The 13,532-nt window shown below is 52.9% G+C and overlaps 5 protein-coding genes across 5 annotated transcripts; 2 read left to right on the forward strand and 3 right to left on the reverse strand.

The window, feature by feature from the left end:
- Positions 1 to 1,645: 1,645 nt before the first annotated feature.
- NEUTE1DRAFT_50233 (uncharacterized protein) lies at positions 1,646 to 3,022 on the reverse strand (the record flags this gene model as incomplete). Its single annotated transcript, XM_009855610.1, has 3 exons — positions 1,646 to 2,159; positions 2,224 to 2,668; positions 2,815 to 3,022. 3 exons carry the CDS (start codon positions 3,020 to 3,022, stop codon positions 1,646 to 1,648), a joined length of 1,167 nt encoding a protein of 388 aa, XP_009853912.1.
- Positions 3,023 to 6,441: 3,419 nt separating this feature from the next.
- On the forward strand, positions 6,442 to 6,744 carry NEUTE1DRAFT_48614 (uncharacterized protein; the record flags this gene model as incomplete). Its single annotated transcript, XM_009855516.1, has 2 exons — positions 6,442 to 6,538; positions 6,611 to 6,744. The coding sequence occupies 2 exons, from the start codon at positions 6,442 to 6,444 to the stop codon at positions 6,742 to 6,744; spliced, it is 231 nt and encodes a 76-aa protein (XP_009853818.1).
- Positions 6,745 to 7,268: 524 nt separating this feature from the next.
- NEUTE1DRAFT_148593 (uncharacterized protein) lies at positions 7,269 to 9,323 on the forward strand (the record flags this gene model as incomplete). The annotated part of the gene is made up of 2 exons (XM_009855873.1): positions 7,269 to 7,541; positions 7,608 to 9,323. The coding sequence occupies 2 exons, from the start codon at positions 7,302 to 7,304 to the stop codon at positions 9,201 to 9,203; spliced, it is 1,836 nt and encodes a 611-aa protein (XP_009854175.1).
- A 243-nt stretch (positions 9,324 to 9,566) lies between these two features.
- NEUTE1DRAFT_140522 (uncharacterized protein) lies at positions 9,567 to 10,974 on the reverse strand (the record flags this gene model as incomplete). Its single annotated transcript, XM_009855874.1, has 3 exons — positions 9,567 to 9,647; positions 9,715 to 10,703; positions 10,773 to 10,974. The coding sequence occupies 3 exons, from the start codon at positions 10,972 to 10,974 to the stop codon at positions 9,567 to 9,569; spliced, it is 1,272 nt and encodes a 423-aa protein (XP_009854176.1).
- Positions 10,975 to 11,652: 678 nt separating this feature from the next.
- Positions 11,653 to 12,909, reverse strand: NEUTE1DRAFT_48632 (uncharacterized protein; the record flags this gene model as incomplete). Its single annotated transcript, XM_009855519.1, has 2 exons — positions 11,653 to 12,557; positions 12,618 to 12,909. 2 exons carry the CDS (start codon positions 12,907 to 12,909, stop codon positions 11,653 to 11,655), a joined length of 1,197 nt encoding a protein of 398 aa, XP_009853821.1.
- Between the last annotated feature and the right edge of the window lie 623 nt (positions 12,910 to 13,532).

Genomic DNA, 13,532 nt, shown 5'->3' on the forward strand with positions numbered 1-13,532 from the left:
CCCCCCCCCCCCCCCCGTCTCGGGAAGTGACGGTATCCATCCGGTGACAGAACCCTTTACAGCTATTGGAGTGCGCATTGCAGTGGGTTACAGCGGTGCCTGGTACTTGCTGGCCCTGCCGCGCCTCTTCGTCCCCAACCGTGCCCGACGACCTGAGGGGAGGTATCTGGCTGGCTGGCTGACTGACTGGCCAGACCTGACCGGGCATCCCCGTTCAGGAATCCACGGTGTCGGTTACATATTACGTTTAGAGATCCACTTTTACTTCATTGCTAGAAATAAGCATCCTATTGGCTTATTTGTCTTTTTGGCTCCTGCTGACTCCTGGCACAAACGGCAACAAGTTCCCATTGGATGCCCGATGCTTCGTGTCTGTCAGGATCGTGTATTGACGTTTCGCTCGCTAACAAGAGGAGTTGAAGTCCACACATTTCACTATCGCTACACGGAACTTATAAGGCCATAGTATGTGTGAGGAATACTGCTATCTCTACTATAGGTGAATTTCACGGTAGTACAATTGAAACTTCGGTAGGTAGTTGGTCGTTTATACGTGACCGACACCCTAGTTTTCACATGCTTGGTGGCGTACGCGCGGGCCGTTACCGCGCGCCACTGTCTCGAATTTTGCAGTCCGTCTTTCCTCAGTTCAGGGTCCCATTGAGGAGCGGATTTCACTCCGGCACGGGGCACGGAACAGGGAAGGGCCTGCTACGTTATACGGGCTGAGGAATTTGAGATGCATCTCCGTGTAACGCTACCTAGGGGGATTGCGATCGTCAAGAACAAGAACTACGGACTATTCTTTCCTTCCCACTTCCCATTTGGTGTAACCCGTCGCTGGAGCATTCCTGAGTGTCGTGAAAAAAAGTCCGAGTCTAGGGCTTTGAACTGTGCTAGATCTGTGTAATCGGGATCGTCTAGACGTAGTCGCCGCCCAAGTGCCCCAATGGTCTTCGGGGACGACCCAAAATCTCATTTCTTTTTCAGTTCCTCGCTCGCGTCAACGAGTTTAGCACCGAGCTTTGGAGAGACGTTGAATGAATCCCGAAAGTTCCCACAGTGCACGGACGTATGGAGTTCAAGTAAGACAGAGATTGACGAACCGAAAATTACACCACTTTCAGGTTGACAACGGTTCGGCAAGGGTTCAACAAGCCACTGTTACTACTGTAACCGCACCTGTGAGACAAACTAAAGTTCACTGCGTTATTTTGGTCATCATGTGCGTGTGTTTGTGTGTGTGTATGGATTTGCATTGTAAAACGTTCTTCTATGTCAGATTTATGAGGATCAAAGGCGTTTCGTTGCCTTCCTCATATTCGTTGCCCATGGTATCGCGCAAATAAAACAGATGGAAAGAAAATTTGGGTCTAGAAATTCACACCGCTAACTTGAAGGGGAAGTTGCCCGCAGAAGATGGCTGAAAAGAAAACCGCCGTAGCAAATGAAGCTTATGTGTGCCTTTTGTGGCAAGCACTGAAGGCAACGCCCGTGTCCATGTCCGCGGAAGAAGAGATGGACAGAGCAAGGACTTTTGAGAACTGAGAAAGAGAAACAGAAAAGCACGGAAAAAAAAAACCGGAAAAAAAGAAAAAAAAAAAAAAAAAAAAAAAAAAAAGAAAAGAAAAGGAGAATGACGACACTAGTGATTCTGGTCAACGGAAATGGTCCACTTCGTCTGAACCGTAATAACGCCAGGATCCTTGAAAGACCCCGGCTCGGCGGTCAGCTCAACCTCCGACCCGTCATCCCTGCTGAGGTTCCCCAGCCTGTTGTGATGACCGCGATGTTCCTTCTCTCCCGAAGCCGCAACAGCGGACTGGTGGTGGACATCCTTGTTGGAGGCGTACAGGTTCTCAAGGCCAATGTTGTCCTCCTCGGCCAAGTGGCTGTTATTCTTGAGCCTGTTAAAGCCAGAATTCTTGGTGCCGCCAAAATTAGCCGTGCCGTCTGAATTCGAGGGACCCAGCTTGGTGGTTCCTCGACGGGTGGTGCAGCGGGCCCAAAGAGAGCCCAACATGGGCATGCTAACGCAGAGAATAGCCAGATTAGGCTCAACGGTAGACCAGAAATCGGCATAGATCATGGTGCCAGTGAGGTTATTCATATCGAGGCCAACGAGGGTGACGATACGGATGATGGCGACGACGGAAGTGCTGTATGTTTTGGTTAGTATCAGAAGGCAAAAAACAGATAGCTACAAGTAAAGGGTAAACTTACAGCAAACCGATCAAGAAAACACCCGTCAGACCGGCTCTGGCAGTCCAGCTCATCTTCAAACCCCAGACGGTAGGCAAAGGCAGCGTCAAAATAGCCACGTCGGTGACGACATTGAAGGCACCAATGGCAATGAAGGATGCCTTTTGACTACCGCACACGGCGTCCGGAGCTGACATGGGGTCGTAGGCAGCCCTAAAGGGGCGGCAGATCAAGAAGACCTGGAGAATGTTGCCTGTGCTCCAGAGTAGGACAAAGGTCATGGCAATCTTGGTAGCAGTGCGCAGGCCATCGTTGACGAAGACGCGCAAGTAGAAGAACATGACGGACAGCTTGACGGTGCTGATGCATGTGGCAAAGATGAGTTCGTACGAGACCAGCAGCTTGAGGATAGGGACCAGGTTCATGTAGGTTTCCGTAAAGGGATAGCCGACACCCATTCCAATCCCTGTGATGCCAATATGTTAGATACCTATTGTCACTGTAAAGCAGGAAGCAGTGAACTTACAACAGCCCTGGATGATAAGCATTCCAATACCTGCGATGCCACTTGTTAGGTCTTGTCATTGTAAAGCACAAAGTGGGAAACTTTACCTTGAGGCACGGCAGCAAGAATGAGCCAGTCGTCCCACCACAGCTTGGCTCCAGACAGGAATCGAGCAAACATGCGCAATCCAATGACTCCTAGTGTCAAGGTCACCAAACAGACGTTGATAATCAAGTGCGTCTTGACTATGCCCTTGGGCTCAAAGTATTTTGTGCCGAACAGGTGCGTCATCTCCGCGGGGTTAGGGGCCTCCATGATGTGTGGTGTTGTTTATCGTCGTCGTTGCTTTCGTTGGAGATTTCCTTCCCGTCTTCGTTGCTTTTTTTTTGAACGGGTTCGACCTCGTGGGTCTTGTGTGCGTGGCCTTCGTTCCTTCCTTCTGGTTTCCTCTTTCACTTGCTCTTTCCTCTTCTTTTGTTCCCGTGATATGTCTCTTTCCTATGGTTGCCTTGGGTAGGTGCTCCGACTCCAAGTGGAAAAGTGGAGTGGGGGAGTTCTGTGAGACGTAAACGAGTGTGTGTGTGAGTGACAGATGTAGGATGCCGTCAAGTCAACAGATCGTTGTGTTGTTGGTGAGCCTGGGATGTTGATGCCGTAGATAGTGTTGTACGACCACCATGGGAGGACGTTGTTGTTTCTCGGTGTAAATTACGGCTCGGGCCAGGTCGATCTGTGCTGTTCCAGAGACTCGGGTCCGGGTGGCTACCGGGACTGGTTGTCTTCGTTGAGAGTGTGTGGACTGTGCGTGCAAAGGTTGGGATGAGAACGGGCGGGAAGGCCAGTTTTTGAAAACGCCTGAGCTCACAGCTTGCTTCTTTCTCTGGAGAGCCTTGTCGCGATCGGTCCCATGTTAGTGTCTCCTTCCCCTTGGGGATATTGTCTTTGCTTTTTGTGGGAGAGTGGTGCCTAGCGAGTGCCTACCTAGACATAGAATGTGCAGTGACGAGGGAGCTGAGGTTGACGAGGGTTCAGTGTATGTAGGATTGGAGCCTAGGAAGGAGCAAAGGAACGTTCCCCGAAAGAAGGTCTGAAAGTATGCTGTAGTGATCAATTCTTGGCGAGTGAAGATCACTGCTCTAGCCAGAGAATCGAAACCTTAGCGAAGATGACCTCACGTCGACGGGAAGGTTGAACATCTGCGCTTATCCCCCGTCTACTATGGTGTACCCCGTCTGTTCGTTAAAGTTGCCTCCTGATGCTCCTGGACTCCAGAATCAGACTGCCCTGGACGAGGTTGCAATCGACAACTAATGTAGGTCATGGCTCCGTCAGGCGTCAAGTGCCGCTCGGGGACCAGACCCGGGGACCAGACCATCAGGACATTTCTTTTCTTTTTTTCTTCCTTCTGGGTCTTGCCCGCCTTCTGTTGCATCTGCAAAGCCCACTCGTTTCCGCCAACCTGGCACATGCCGCCTGGGCCTCCTGTCGGTGGGTGGGAACTTGACAATTTGACACTGACACAGGAAGAAGCTGGGCAACGGTCCATGAGACCCTGATTGCAAAGTCGGCAAGTAGCCAAGGCTCTCAATGTGACCTCTTCCCGGTATAATCACGGTCTTCACCGAAATGCTGACCTGGGCTCATGGGAATCGGGGCATCCAGTAAAAAAGGCAACCAAGGCAACGAGCGAGGCGTCCCAGTCCCAATCTGTCCGCTGTGCCCGCCCATGGTAAGAAATGTACCTAAACACACCGAAAATGAGCTAAAAGTGCACAAGTGCTTCTGCCTGCCTGGCGGGAAGTGAGGGCTTCCAGCCCAATGATAGAAGAGCTAAAGTTGCACGAGGCCAGGTCGCTCCCAGCGTAGTGTAGCGGCCGGAGGACGATAAGTGGATAACTTATAATTTGTATGACCCATGTATCCATCAAAGGTAGCAGGCACTTTGGCCACTGGGATGGAGGCTTGTGGGCCTATGGAGCCATTGTGTGGTTTTCCACTCCCCTCCGGACTCCCCTCCGGACTCACTCACCTTCCAAGCTCTAGCAAGTCCAAAGTCATCAAGACGGTTTCTGTCTTTCTTTGCCTAGATAGTCATTTCTCCTTCTTGCTTCACGGAGTCTCTCAAATTCCTAGATAGTCTTTGTCAATTTGCTGTTGAAGACCTCCCGTCCAGTCTACGTTTATTTGCCGGTCGGGTGCTAAGGTAGGTGGGGGGCCCAGTCCTTTGTCCCGTAAGCTCAGCGATGCTGTGCCCTTGGTCCGTCATTTATGTTTTGGTGAGAGATTGCATCAAGGTGGTCGAAGCGGAGGGGGGTCCGATGAGGTTTGATTTAACTCGAATTGCTGATGGTGGCGGTGCGGCATACGGCACGGCACGGCACGGCACGGCTGACTGTATTCGTACTGCCGCAGTCATCTACCGCCCGGGCTTATTCTTGTGTATGTAGCCCAGATGGTAGGTATTCTTTATGCGCGGTAGAAGTATGTATGCCGGTAGCAAGGCTCGCTTGCTGCCTGCCATGTGCGACCAACAATTGTGCAGTTGTTTTGGTCGGTGCAGACGACAAAGCGGGCCCCAAACTTGAACGGCACGAGTTGCTTTCCCATTTTCCCACAAGACCCAGCAAGCAGTTTTGCTTCAGAGCATAATAACAAAGGGTGGGCCATTAGGGATTCTGGCCACTCACAGCCACCGGTCACCAAAGGAGCGAGGATGCAGATGCATAAGCCGAAACCGACAAGTCCCCCCAGTTCGGGGAAGAGCGACTACAAGCATGTTGGACGTATGTCGAGTACCATAACCCTCTGGCTGCTACGTTGCAGCTTGCCTGGAGGTCTGATTCCCCAGTGGAAAATAAATCGACGATTCGCGTCATGTTGAGTTCATTTTGTTCCTTCGATTTTCTTTCTGGGTGTTTATCAGGGTTCGAATGTCTCAGCGGAAGACACCCAGGCAACACCAAAAAGAACATGTGCCGTTGAAGAATCGGCGATAGTGTGGAAACTTTCCCGAGCAACATAATTGGTTACTGGATGCTTGGATTCCCCACTATTGACAAAGCGCTGGATGCGGGTTGTTCGTTCCGACCCATGTCGACTCCAACGTCCATACATGTCACATTATTGGTCCCACTCGTCTATCAAAACTCGGGCTTCCATTGGCTGACTGGCCCTCTTCTAGAGTGTGGGCAAAACTCCCCTGTTCCTCGCTTGTTATGTCAACCCCTGAGCCCCTGACGAATACGGTTACACTACACTAGTGTAGTAATGGAAAGTCTGTTAGCGCGAAACGAAATACCTCTGGGGGAATTGATTGGCCTTGGAGGCTACATTTCGGAGAACGGGAGAAGAACCAACACTTCCTTTCAAACTTTCGCACGACGACCATTCTCGCCGCCCCACTTCCCCTACTATCTCAAGCACCCCGCCACCACTCAAAGTATTGACTTACCGAGAGAATCCTACCTGACCCATACGTACCAACTGGAAACTGGAAGCAGTACACTAAACGAATCACGCCAACGAAACCAAACCTTTCATCAGCTTTTTGCAAAAGGGGGGGTTGCAAAAGCAGGGGTTTTAACTGTACTGTATGCCTTTACAAGCGAACCCATCATATCCCCTTGATCGAAGCCACTACAAAATAACCCCAACACACCACACTTGCTCCATAGCATACGTATATATGCTTGCGATCCTGAACAGCCAAGAAGACGCAAGTTCGACTGATGAACATGGTCTACCGACTCGTAAATATTCAACGGTGGAGTTGCGGCCCCAATTCCCCTTCCCCCTTCTCTCTTCCCTCCAAACTCTTGGGCTTCAGTTGCTGTTTGTACCAGCCTTGCCATCCCCGCTCTTTTTGCATGATCATGTATGGGAAATACTACTTTTCTCCACCAGGTTTTACCGGTGGCCCGGATGGGCTGGTGGGCAACAAGTCGAGGAGGCGATTACTGCTCCCGATAAACCGGGCTTTCTCCCACATTACGGCCAAGTGTGGTCTGCTCTGGCACCAAACCTGCGGAGCCTTTTGAAGTGACTATCATGAGTACATAGATCCATCGTGAGGGACCGCCAACACAAGGAACGGGGTCTGTTGTGTGGATTCTCTCAAGATCCTCTCGGGGTATGTCAAAGCCCCGATCTCTATCAAACGTTACCACGATGCCGCACGATGTGTGTCCCGGTCTCAGCGCTGAATTCGCGTCGCACTTGCTGGTTGTCACTTTGTGCATGTGCTCTCGTGCAAAGTTAGACGGCGATTAGGAGGCACCTTTGTCAGGCTCAAGTTGTACGGTTTCCACTCCGTGATTTCCGGAGCCCCGGAGGACTGCGTGGGGGGGGGACGGGGGTGGTGATCCTACCTTATAAGGTTCCTGCCCCGGCCCCGAGAAAACGGGTAATGTGTTGTCCAAACCGTACGCCTTCCACCTCCTGACGCCAAGCCTGCTGCTCCTACCCCCTCTCCTGTCCCCCCTTCCTCATTCTTCCCCCTTGCTATTTGAGCTTCAACCCTTTTCCTTCTTACAACCTTCTTAAGACACTCTTTTCATATGCAATTAGCTGTTTCAATATAACTCACCTCATCACCATGGGCTCTGTTGCTGTTCCACTAGCCGGACTCGAGGAGTCCTACGACTACATCATCGTCGGTGGTGGTACGGCTGGTTGCGTTCTCGCTAACCGTCTTACCGAGGACAAGGATGTCCGTGTCCTCCTACTCGAGGCCGGTGATGACAGAACCACCGATCCCTTGGTTCTCACACCCGGCCTCGTCGCCGGCGTCTACGGCAAGGATGAGTACGACTGGAACTTCCAGTCTGTTCCTCAGGTAGGTTTTTCTTCGTGGCAGCAAGCATCGAATCGAGGGAAATCCAGGGACTTATCAGTAATGTAGTCCACTCTTAACAACCGCATCATCAACCAAGCCCGCGGTAAGATGCTCGGCGGTTCCTCCGCCCTCAATTTCATGATGCTGGTGTATCCCTCTAGGGCCTCCATCGACGCCTGGGCCGCCGTCGGCAACCCCAGCTGGAACTTCGAGGCTCTCAAGCCTTACCTCAAAAAGTTCGCCACGGTGGACGTGCCCTCGGCCAGCACCAAGGACATCTGCTCCATCACGTACAACAACGACACGGTAGCCTACGGCGACGGCCCCGTCCAGGTCTCCTTCGGCGAGGGTTACGGCGTTACTAACAAGGGCTGGTTCGACACCTTTGAGTCGCTCGACCTGCTCTCCAAGAAGGACGCGCGCGACGGCCAGGCGCTGGGCGCCTTCCAGAACGCCAGCTCCATCGACCCGGCCACCAAGACGCGCTCCTTCTCTGCTGTTACGTATCTCACTCCCGAGGTCCGCGCCCGCGAGAACCTCAAGATTTTGACCAACACCCACGTCAACAAGGTCCTTTTTGATACCACCGGCCCTGAGCCTGTCGCCACCGGCGTCGAGATCAACGTCAACGGCATTATCAGCCAAGTATCCGCCAACCTCGAGGTCATCCTCTCCGCTGGCGCCCTCCAGTCCCCTCAGATCCTCGAGCTTTCCGGCGTCGGTAACAAGGAGATCCTCGCCCAGCACAACATCCCCGTTGTCGTCGAGAACCCCGCCGTCGGTGAGGGCATGCAAGACCACCCGATCGTGTGCCAGTCCTTCGAGGTCAAAGAAGGCACTCCCTCCGGCGACGTCCTGCGCGACCCTGCCGTGCTCAAGGCTCTGCTTGACATGTACACAGCCGACCGCTCCGGCCCCATGGGCCAGCTGACCATCTCCGTCGCCTACACGCCCCTTGTCAACAAGACGGGCGTCATCTCGGACGAGGGTGTCAAGAAACTCTTTGCTGGTCGTGACTTCTCCAACCCTGCCCGCGCCGCGATCCGCGACATCGTCACCAACCCCAACGAGCCCACTTTCCAGTACATCCTGTTCCCGACGCAGGTGCACATCGCCGACAAGCCCCACAACATGGCGACGCACCTGATTCCCGTCGAGCCCGAGAACTTTTTGACCGTCATGACCATCCTGAACTCACCCTTCTCGCGCGGGTCCGTGCACATCCAGTCCTCCGACCCCAAGGCGGCGCCCGTGTGGGACCCCAAGTACAACCACGACGACCTCGACATGGAGCTGCTTGCGCGCGGTGTGCAATTCGTCGAGCACCTGGTCGCCCCCGAGTCGGCGCTCGGCAAGCTTCTGAACCAGACCGGTCGTCGCCTGCCGCAGCTCAAGGGCGATGATCTCGAGACGGCCAAGGAAATTGTTCGCCAGAGACAGATTTCCGTCTTCCACGTTTCGGGATCGTGCTCCATGCGCCCCCGCGAGCAGGGCGGTGTCGTGAACGAGCGTCTCCAGGTGTACGGTGCCAAGGGGCTTAGAGTCGTCGATGCTTCCATCTTCCCTATTGAGCCGGCGGGTAACATCCAGTCGGTTGTTTACTCGGTTGCTGAGCGGGCGGCGGATCTGATCAAGGAGGATCGCAAGGCGGTAAAGGTTTGAGGACACTCCATTTAATCCAGCGAGCGACTTGATTGATTGAAGTTTCTTTGTTTTTTGTATAGCATTTTGGATATACCTTTTACTTATAGCATATGATGAATGATTAGTAAAGCTGATAACGTCTTTTCACGATCTCTTGGGAGAAATTTGTGAAGGGCCCAAGGAACATGAGCAGCATCAGCGAAGCAATCTCAGTCCTCATTCTGTACGGTCGTGCAAAGCTTGCTTTCGGGGCAATTGCTAACGGACAGCTTTACATTGTCTAATGCGTCTAAGAACGTTTTAGTACTATCTTCGCTTTATGTATGATGGAGTCTATACCCCCCTTCAAGTATGGTTTGATACCAATATCCTGTACGTCTACTACGCATCTGCAACATTCTGGGCTGCTCTGAGCGCACCAACGACAGAGAAGGCAATCACCGGAGTAGCAACGTAAGAAATCTATTAGGCTTGAGTCAGTAACTGCATTTTTTCTTGTTGCCTTTTTTGATAGAGACAAGGAACTCACCGTAAGAAGCTTAGCCGTCGCCATCTTAGCTTGTTGAGGCAGGTTGTTGACATCGGCAAGCGCCACCAACCTCATAGCAGGCGGGCCAATAGGCATCATCATCATGGTGAACCACAGCACCGGGTCATCAAACAAGAGACCCGTCTTCTTGGCCAACACCCAAATGATGGGGATACTCAGAGCCGGCATCACCAAGAATCTCCAAGCAAGAATAAACACAATGCTAGGCCACGGCACACGTCCTCCCTCATCTCCTTCCTTCATTTTGCGCAAGCTGAGACTGAGCTTGACGCCCACAATGATAACCTGCAGTGTAACAAACAGCTCGCCGGTATTTTTGATGGGCGTAGTAAGCCAAGCCTTGAAGTATCCGCCCTCCTGCGAGTCGTTGAAGAACATACGGTGTAGAGCAGGAACCAAGCCGATGACAACACCAGTCGATGCTCCCAGGGCTGGAGGGTTAAAGAAGGGCGCAATCCAGCTTACGGCCTTTTGGAGAGGCTTGGGCAAAGCATTGTAGGTCTTGTTCTGCGCATTCTCAATTTGCCGGGCCGTGGTCTTGGCGAAGCGTACGGCTTTCTTGGGGAGGAGCGATGTCGTCTCGGAGGGACCAGAGCTATCGTCGCTGTTGCTTCCAGACCCGTTGTGATCCTCCTCGTCTTCTTCGCCTGAATCCCGTCCGGATTCCGGGTCGCTGTCGGTCTGCCCGCCGTCGTCTTGATCGAGGAGTACCGGGCCGTAGCCAAAGGTTAGAGTGTTGCTGATGACGGCGCAAACGAGAAAATAGGAGCGGGCCTTTTCGACTACGTTGGGGTCGGAGGTCAAGTTCTTGAGGACTCCGGCGGCATCGAGTGCTTGGATGAGGAGAAGCGGCAGTGAGGTCGAGTTGTTGAATGCTAGGGCGGGGGTGGTCCATGCTGGAAGCTTGAAGATGCGGACGGATAGCTTGCCCACCACGATCGACAAGACAACGAAAATCAGGGACCAGACTGGTGTAGTATTCGTTAGCGTCGGGGGGGTCTTTGCGTCAGTTACAGAATCGGTGTGATATCATATACCAACAATGGGGAGATAGTGCATAGCAGTATCAGAATCGAGCTGCTTTCCCAGGTTCGCGACCAGCAACAACGGCAAGAAGATGGTGACACACATAGACGACAGGCGTTTGGCAGCACCATCGTCGATGAGGTCGAACTGGGCCGCAAGGACACCGATCCATATGGTTATCAGAACGGATATGGCAGCTTGAATAGCCCCCATGAAAGAGACCAGAATATCCGACGACGCCATGCTATATCATAGGTTGGTGTTTCGCCTGTGGACGAGTTTTGGTGATATTATGTCGGGTAAACTCTGGTGTTTCTGCTATCGACGAAGATTGGGCAGCCAACTGAGGTGAGGAGGGGCTGGAACAGTAGAGGTAGTGTACCGGCTGGGTGGGTGGGTGGTGCCCGATTTAAGACATGGAATAAATGCCCGGTTGGAGGTTGAAATGTTCTGGGCAATCGACGATCTTGTCGCATTACGTCATGATTCAGGAACCCGTCCGATCTTTGTTTGTGCTCCGTTAACGGAACAACCTTGGATGGCTGCCGTGCTTGCTTGCAGCTTCCTTTCCATCCAATGGCAATGCAAAGGGACTGTTTCTTCCGAAATATTTTTCAGCCGTCGGATCTTGGTTTTTTTTCCTTTCTCTTTTCACCATCGAAATCATGTTTTCTTCATTCTGGCTTCTTGGTACCCACCAACTGACTAAGTCCAGACTACCATTCAGAGCTCAACGCCACTGACTGCATCACGACACGGATAAAATCTACGATTACTGGAATGACCAACATTGGTTGCCAAGTACGATTTATATCGGGATATCGCAACATCATCAAATGCTATGAACTACACAGAACCGAAAATGAAAGGACAGTGACATGCTCGACCTTTTCACAGCCCAAGTCGCGACTTGACACTGAGCGCCTCCCTCCTGCTGGTGCTCTGAGGATCAAAGTACGGCCTTTCCCCCAGGCTGACCGCCCTGTTGCCCTTGCGCTCACCGAGACCCTCCTCAAAGACATAGTCGGGCGTGGCAGCGTGGTACACGCTCCTGTTATCCCAGATGGCAACATCGTTGGGGTTCTGCCACTTGAGGCGCACCTGCAGGTCATGGTTCTGGACGATGAGCTGGACGAACCAGTTAAGGAAATGCTTGCTCTCCTCGTCGGTCAGGCCGTGGATGCGCTGGCAGTGGTGGCCGACTGCATAAACTGACCTCCAGCCGGTGACGGGATTGGTGCGAATGACGGGGTGGATGGCCTCAAGGATCTCGCCCACGTTCTCGGGAGCGCCGCGCTCGCCGCTGTATATGCTAAAGTTGTTGCGCTTGGCAGCCTCGTTGAACAGGGGCTGGGCATAGTAGGCGGTGAGGGTATCAAGGAAGGAGCGCAGAGTGGGCGAGATGCGGTCGTAGAGCTCGTATCCCGAGGCCCAGAGGGTGTCGCCACCGGTCTTGGGGAGCTGCACCAGCCTCAGGAGGGCATAGTCGCTGGGAATGGGCTCAAAGGTGATATCCGAGTGCCATTGGTCCTTGGCGCTCTGGCGGCCGCTATTGACACCGAAACCCTTGAACAAGTACTTGTCCTTGTACAGCGACTTGGCTTGCGCGGAGGAGATGACGCTGATTTCGTTGTCTTGGACACCATGCTCGCGGCTGGCGTTGCTGATGGGGTGGATGTGAAGGCCCGAAGTCGCGGGCTTGCCGGCGAGCTTGCCTAGTCTGTCGACGAGTTCCTTCTGGAGGTCGTCGGTGAGCTTGTCCTGCTTGCGGAAGAAGACAACACCGCGTTGGGAGACTTCAATTGGGTTGCATGTTAGCATCAAGTCGGCGAATTCGGCACAAGTTCATGGCTTACTGGTAATGGCAAGATCCCTCAGGAGCTCGTCAGAGTTGGGGGCGCGCAGCCACTCCACGAGATCGACGTTGACATACTCGCGACCGATAACAGGGGTGACCTCAAAGTTCTCGAATTGTTCGAGAGCACCACTGAGCTCAAGGGGCTCCTTATGATCCTCGAATCTCTTGGGAAGACTCTCCGCCTCAAGACTATCGGTCTCGATGGCGGCGGACTTTTGCTGAATAGGGAGGACCTTGGTCTTGATCTCGTCAACCGTCTGCTGGACGGACTCAACTGCTGAAGGAGACATGGTGAAGATTGCGAAAAGGGATATTGCCAAAGGGTATCTTTTCAAAAACCAAAGGCTCGGATTGCTCAGTGGATATCGGACTGGATGACTGAGTGGTAGCAAGGAGCTCCTTTTATGCCGAAAGTCTACATGTTCAAGCAGCCGCCGAAAGTTCCGTGCAAGGTCTAGAGGTATCGCCATGGTGTTGTTAGGTGATGCTATCGCATCACTCCCCACGTCGGCGATTGTTTCAGTACCGAGTAGCGGCAAGTCGGCAGCCGTTGATATACGAACTCCATGGTGAAAGAGCCATGGTGTCTGACGTGAGTGGCATCTGGCCTATTACAGGAGACTATATCATGGTTGGTTTCCTGAATAGGGACAAAAGGAGAGGGGAAGCTGAGTGCAATGTTGCATGGTGGCTCTCTCGTACATGTTCAGGAGCAGTGGCTCAATGATAAGCGTGCTTTCACCCCGCGTTGCCACCATTATATCAGTGGAGAATGGTGGTTGTGAAATGTTCCCGCCCTCGTGGTTGAGCGGTGGTGCAATCTTGGCTTTGATCACGGAATCGCGAGTGCGAGTGTACAGCATCATGGCGCCCAACCCGATTCGGCCAATGTTGCACATCTATGCAAGTTGCA

Source organism: Neurospora tetrasperma, assembly GCF_000213175.1.
Source record: "Neurospora tetrasperma FGSC 2508 unplaced genomic scaffold NEUTE1scaffold_6, whole genome shotgun sequence".
Classification (NCBI taxonomy): domain Eukaryota; kingdom Fungi; phylum Ascomycota; class Sordariomycetes; order Sordariales; family Sordariaceae; genus Neurospora; species Neurospora tetrasperma.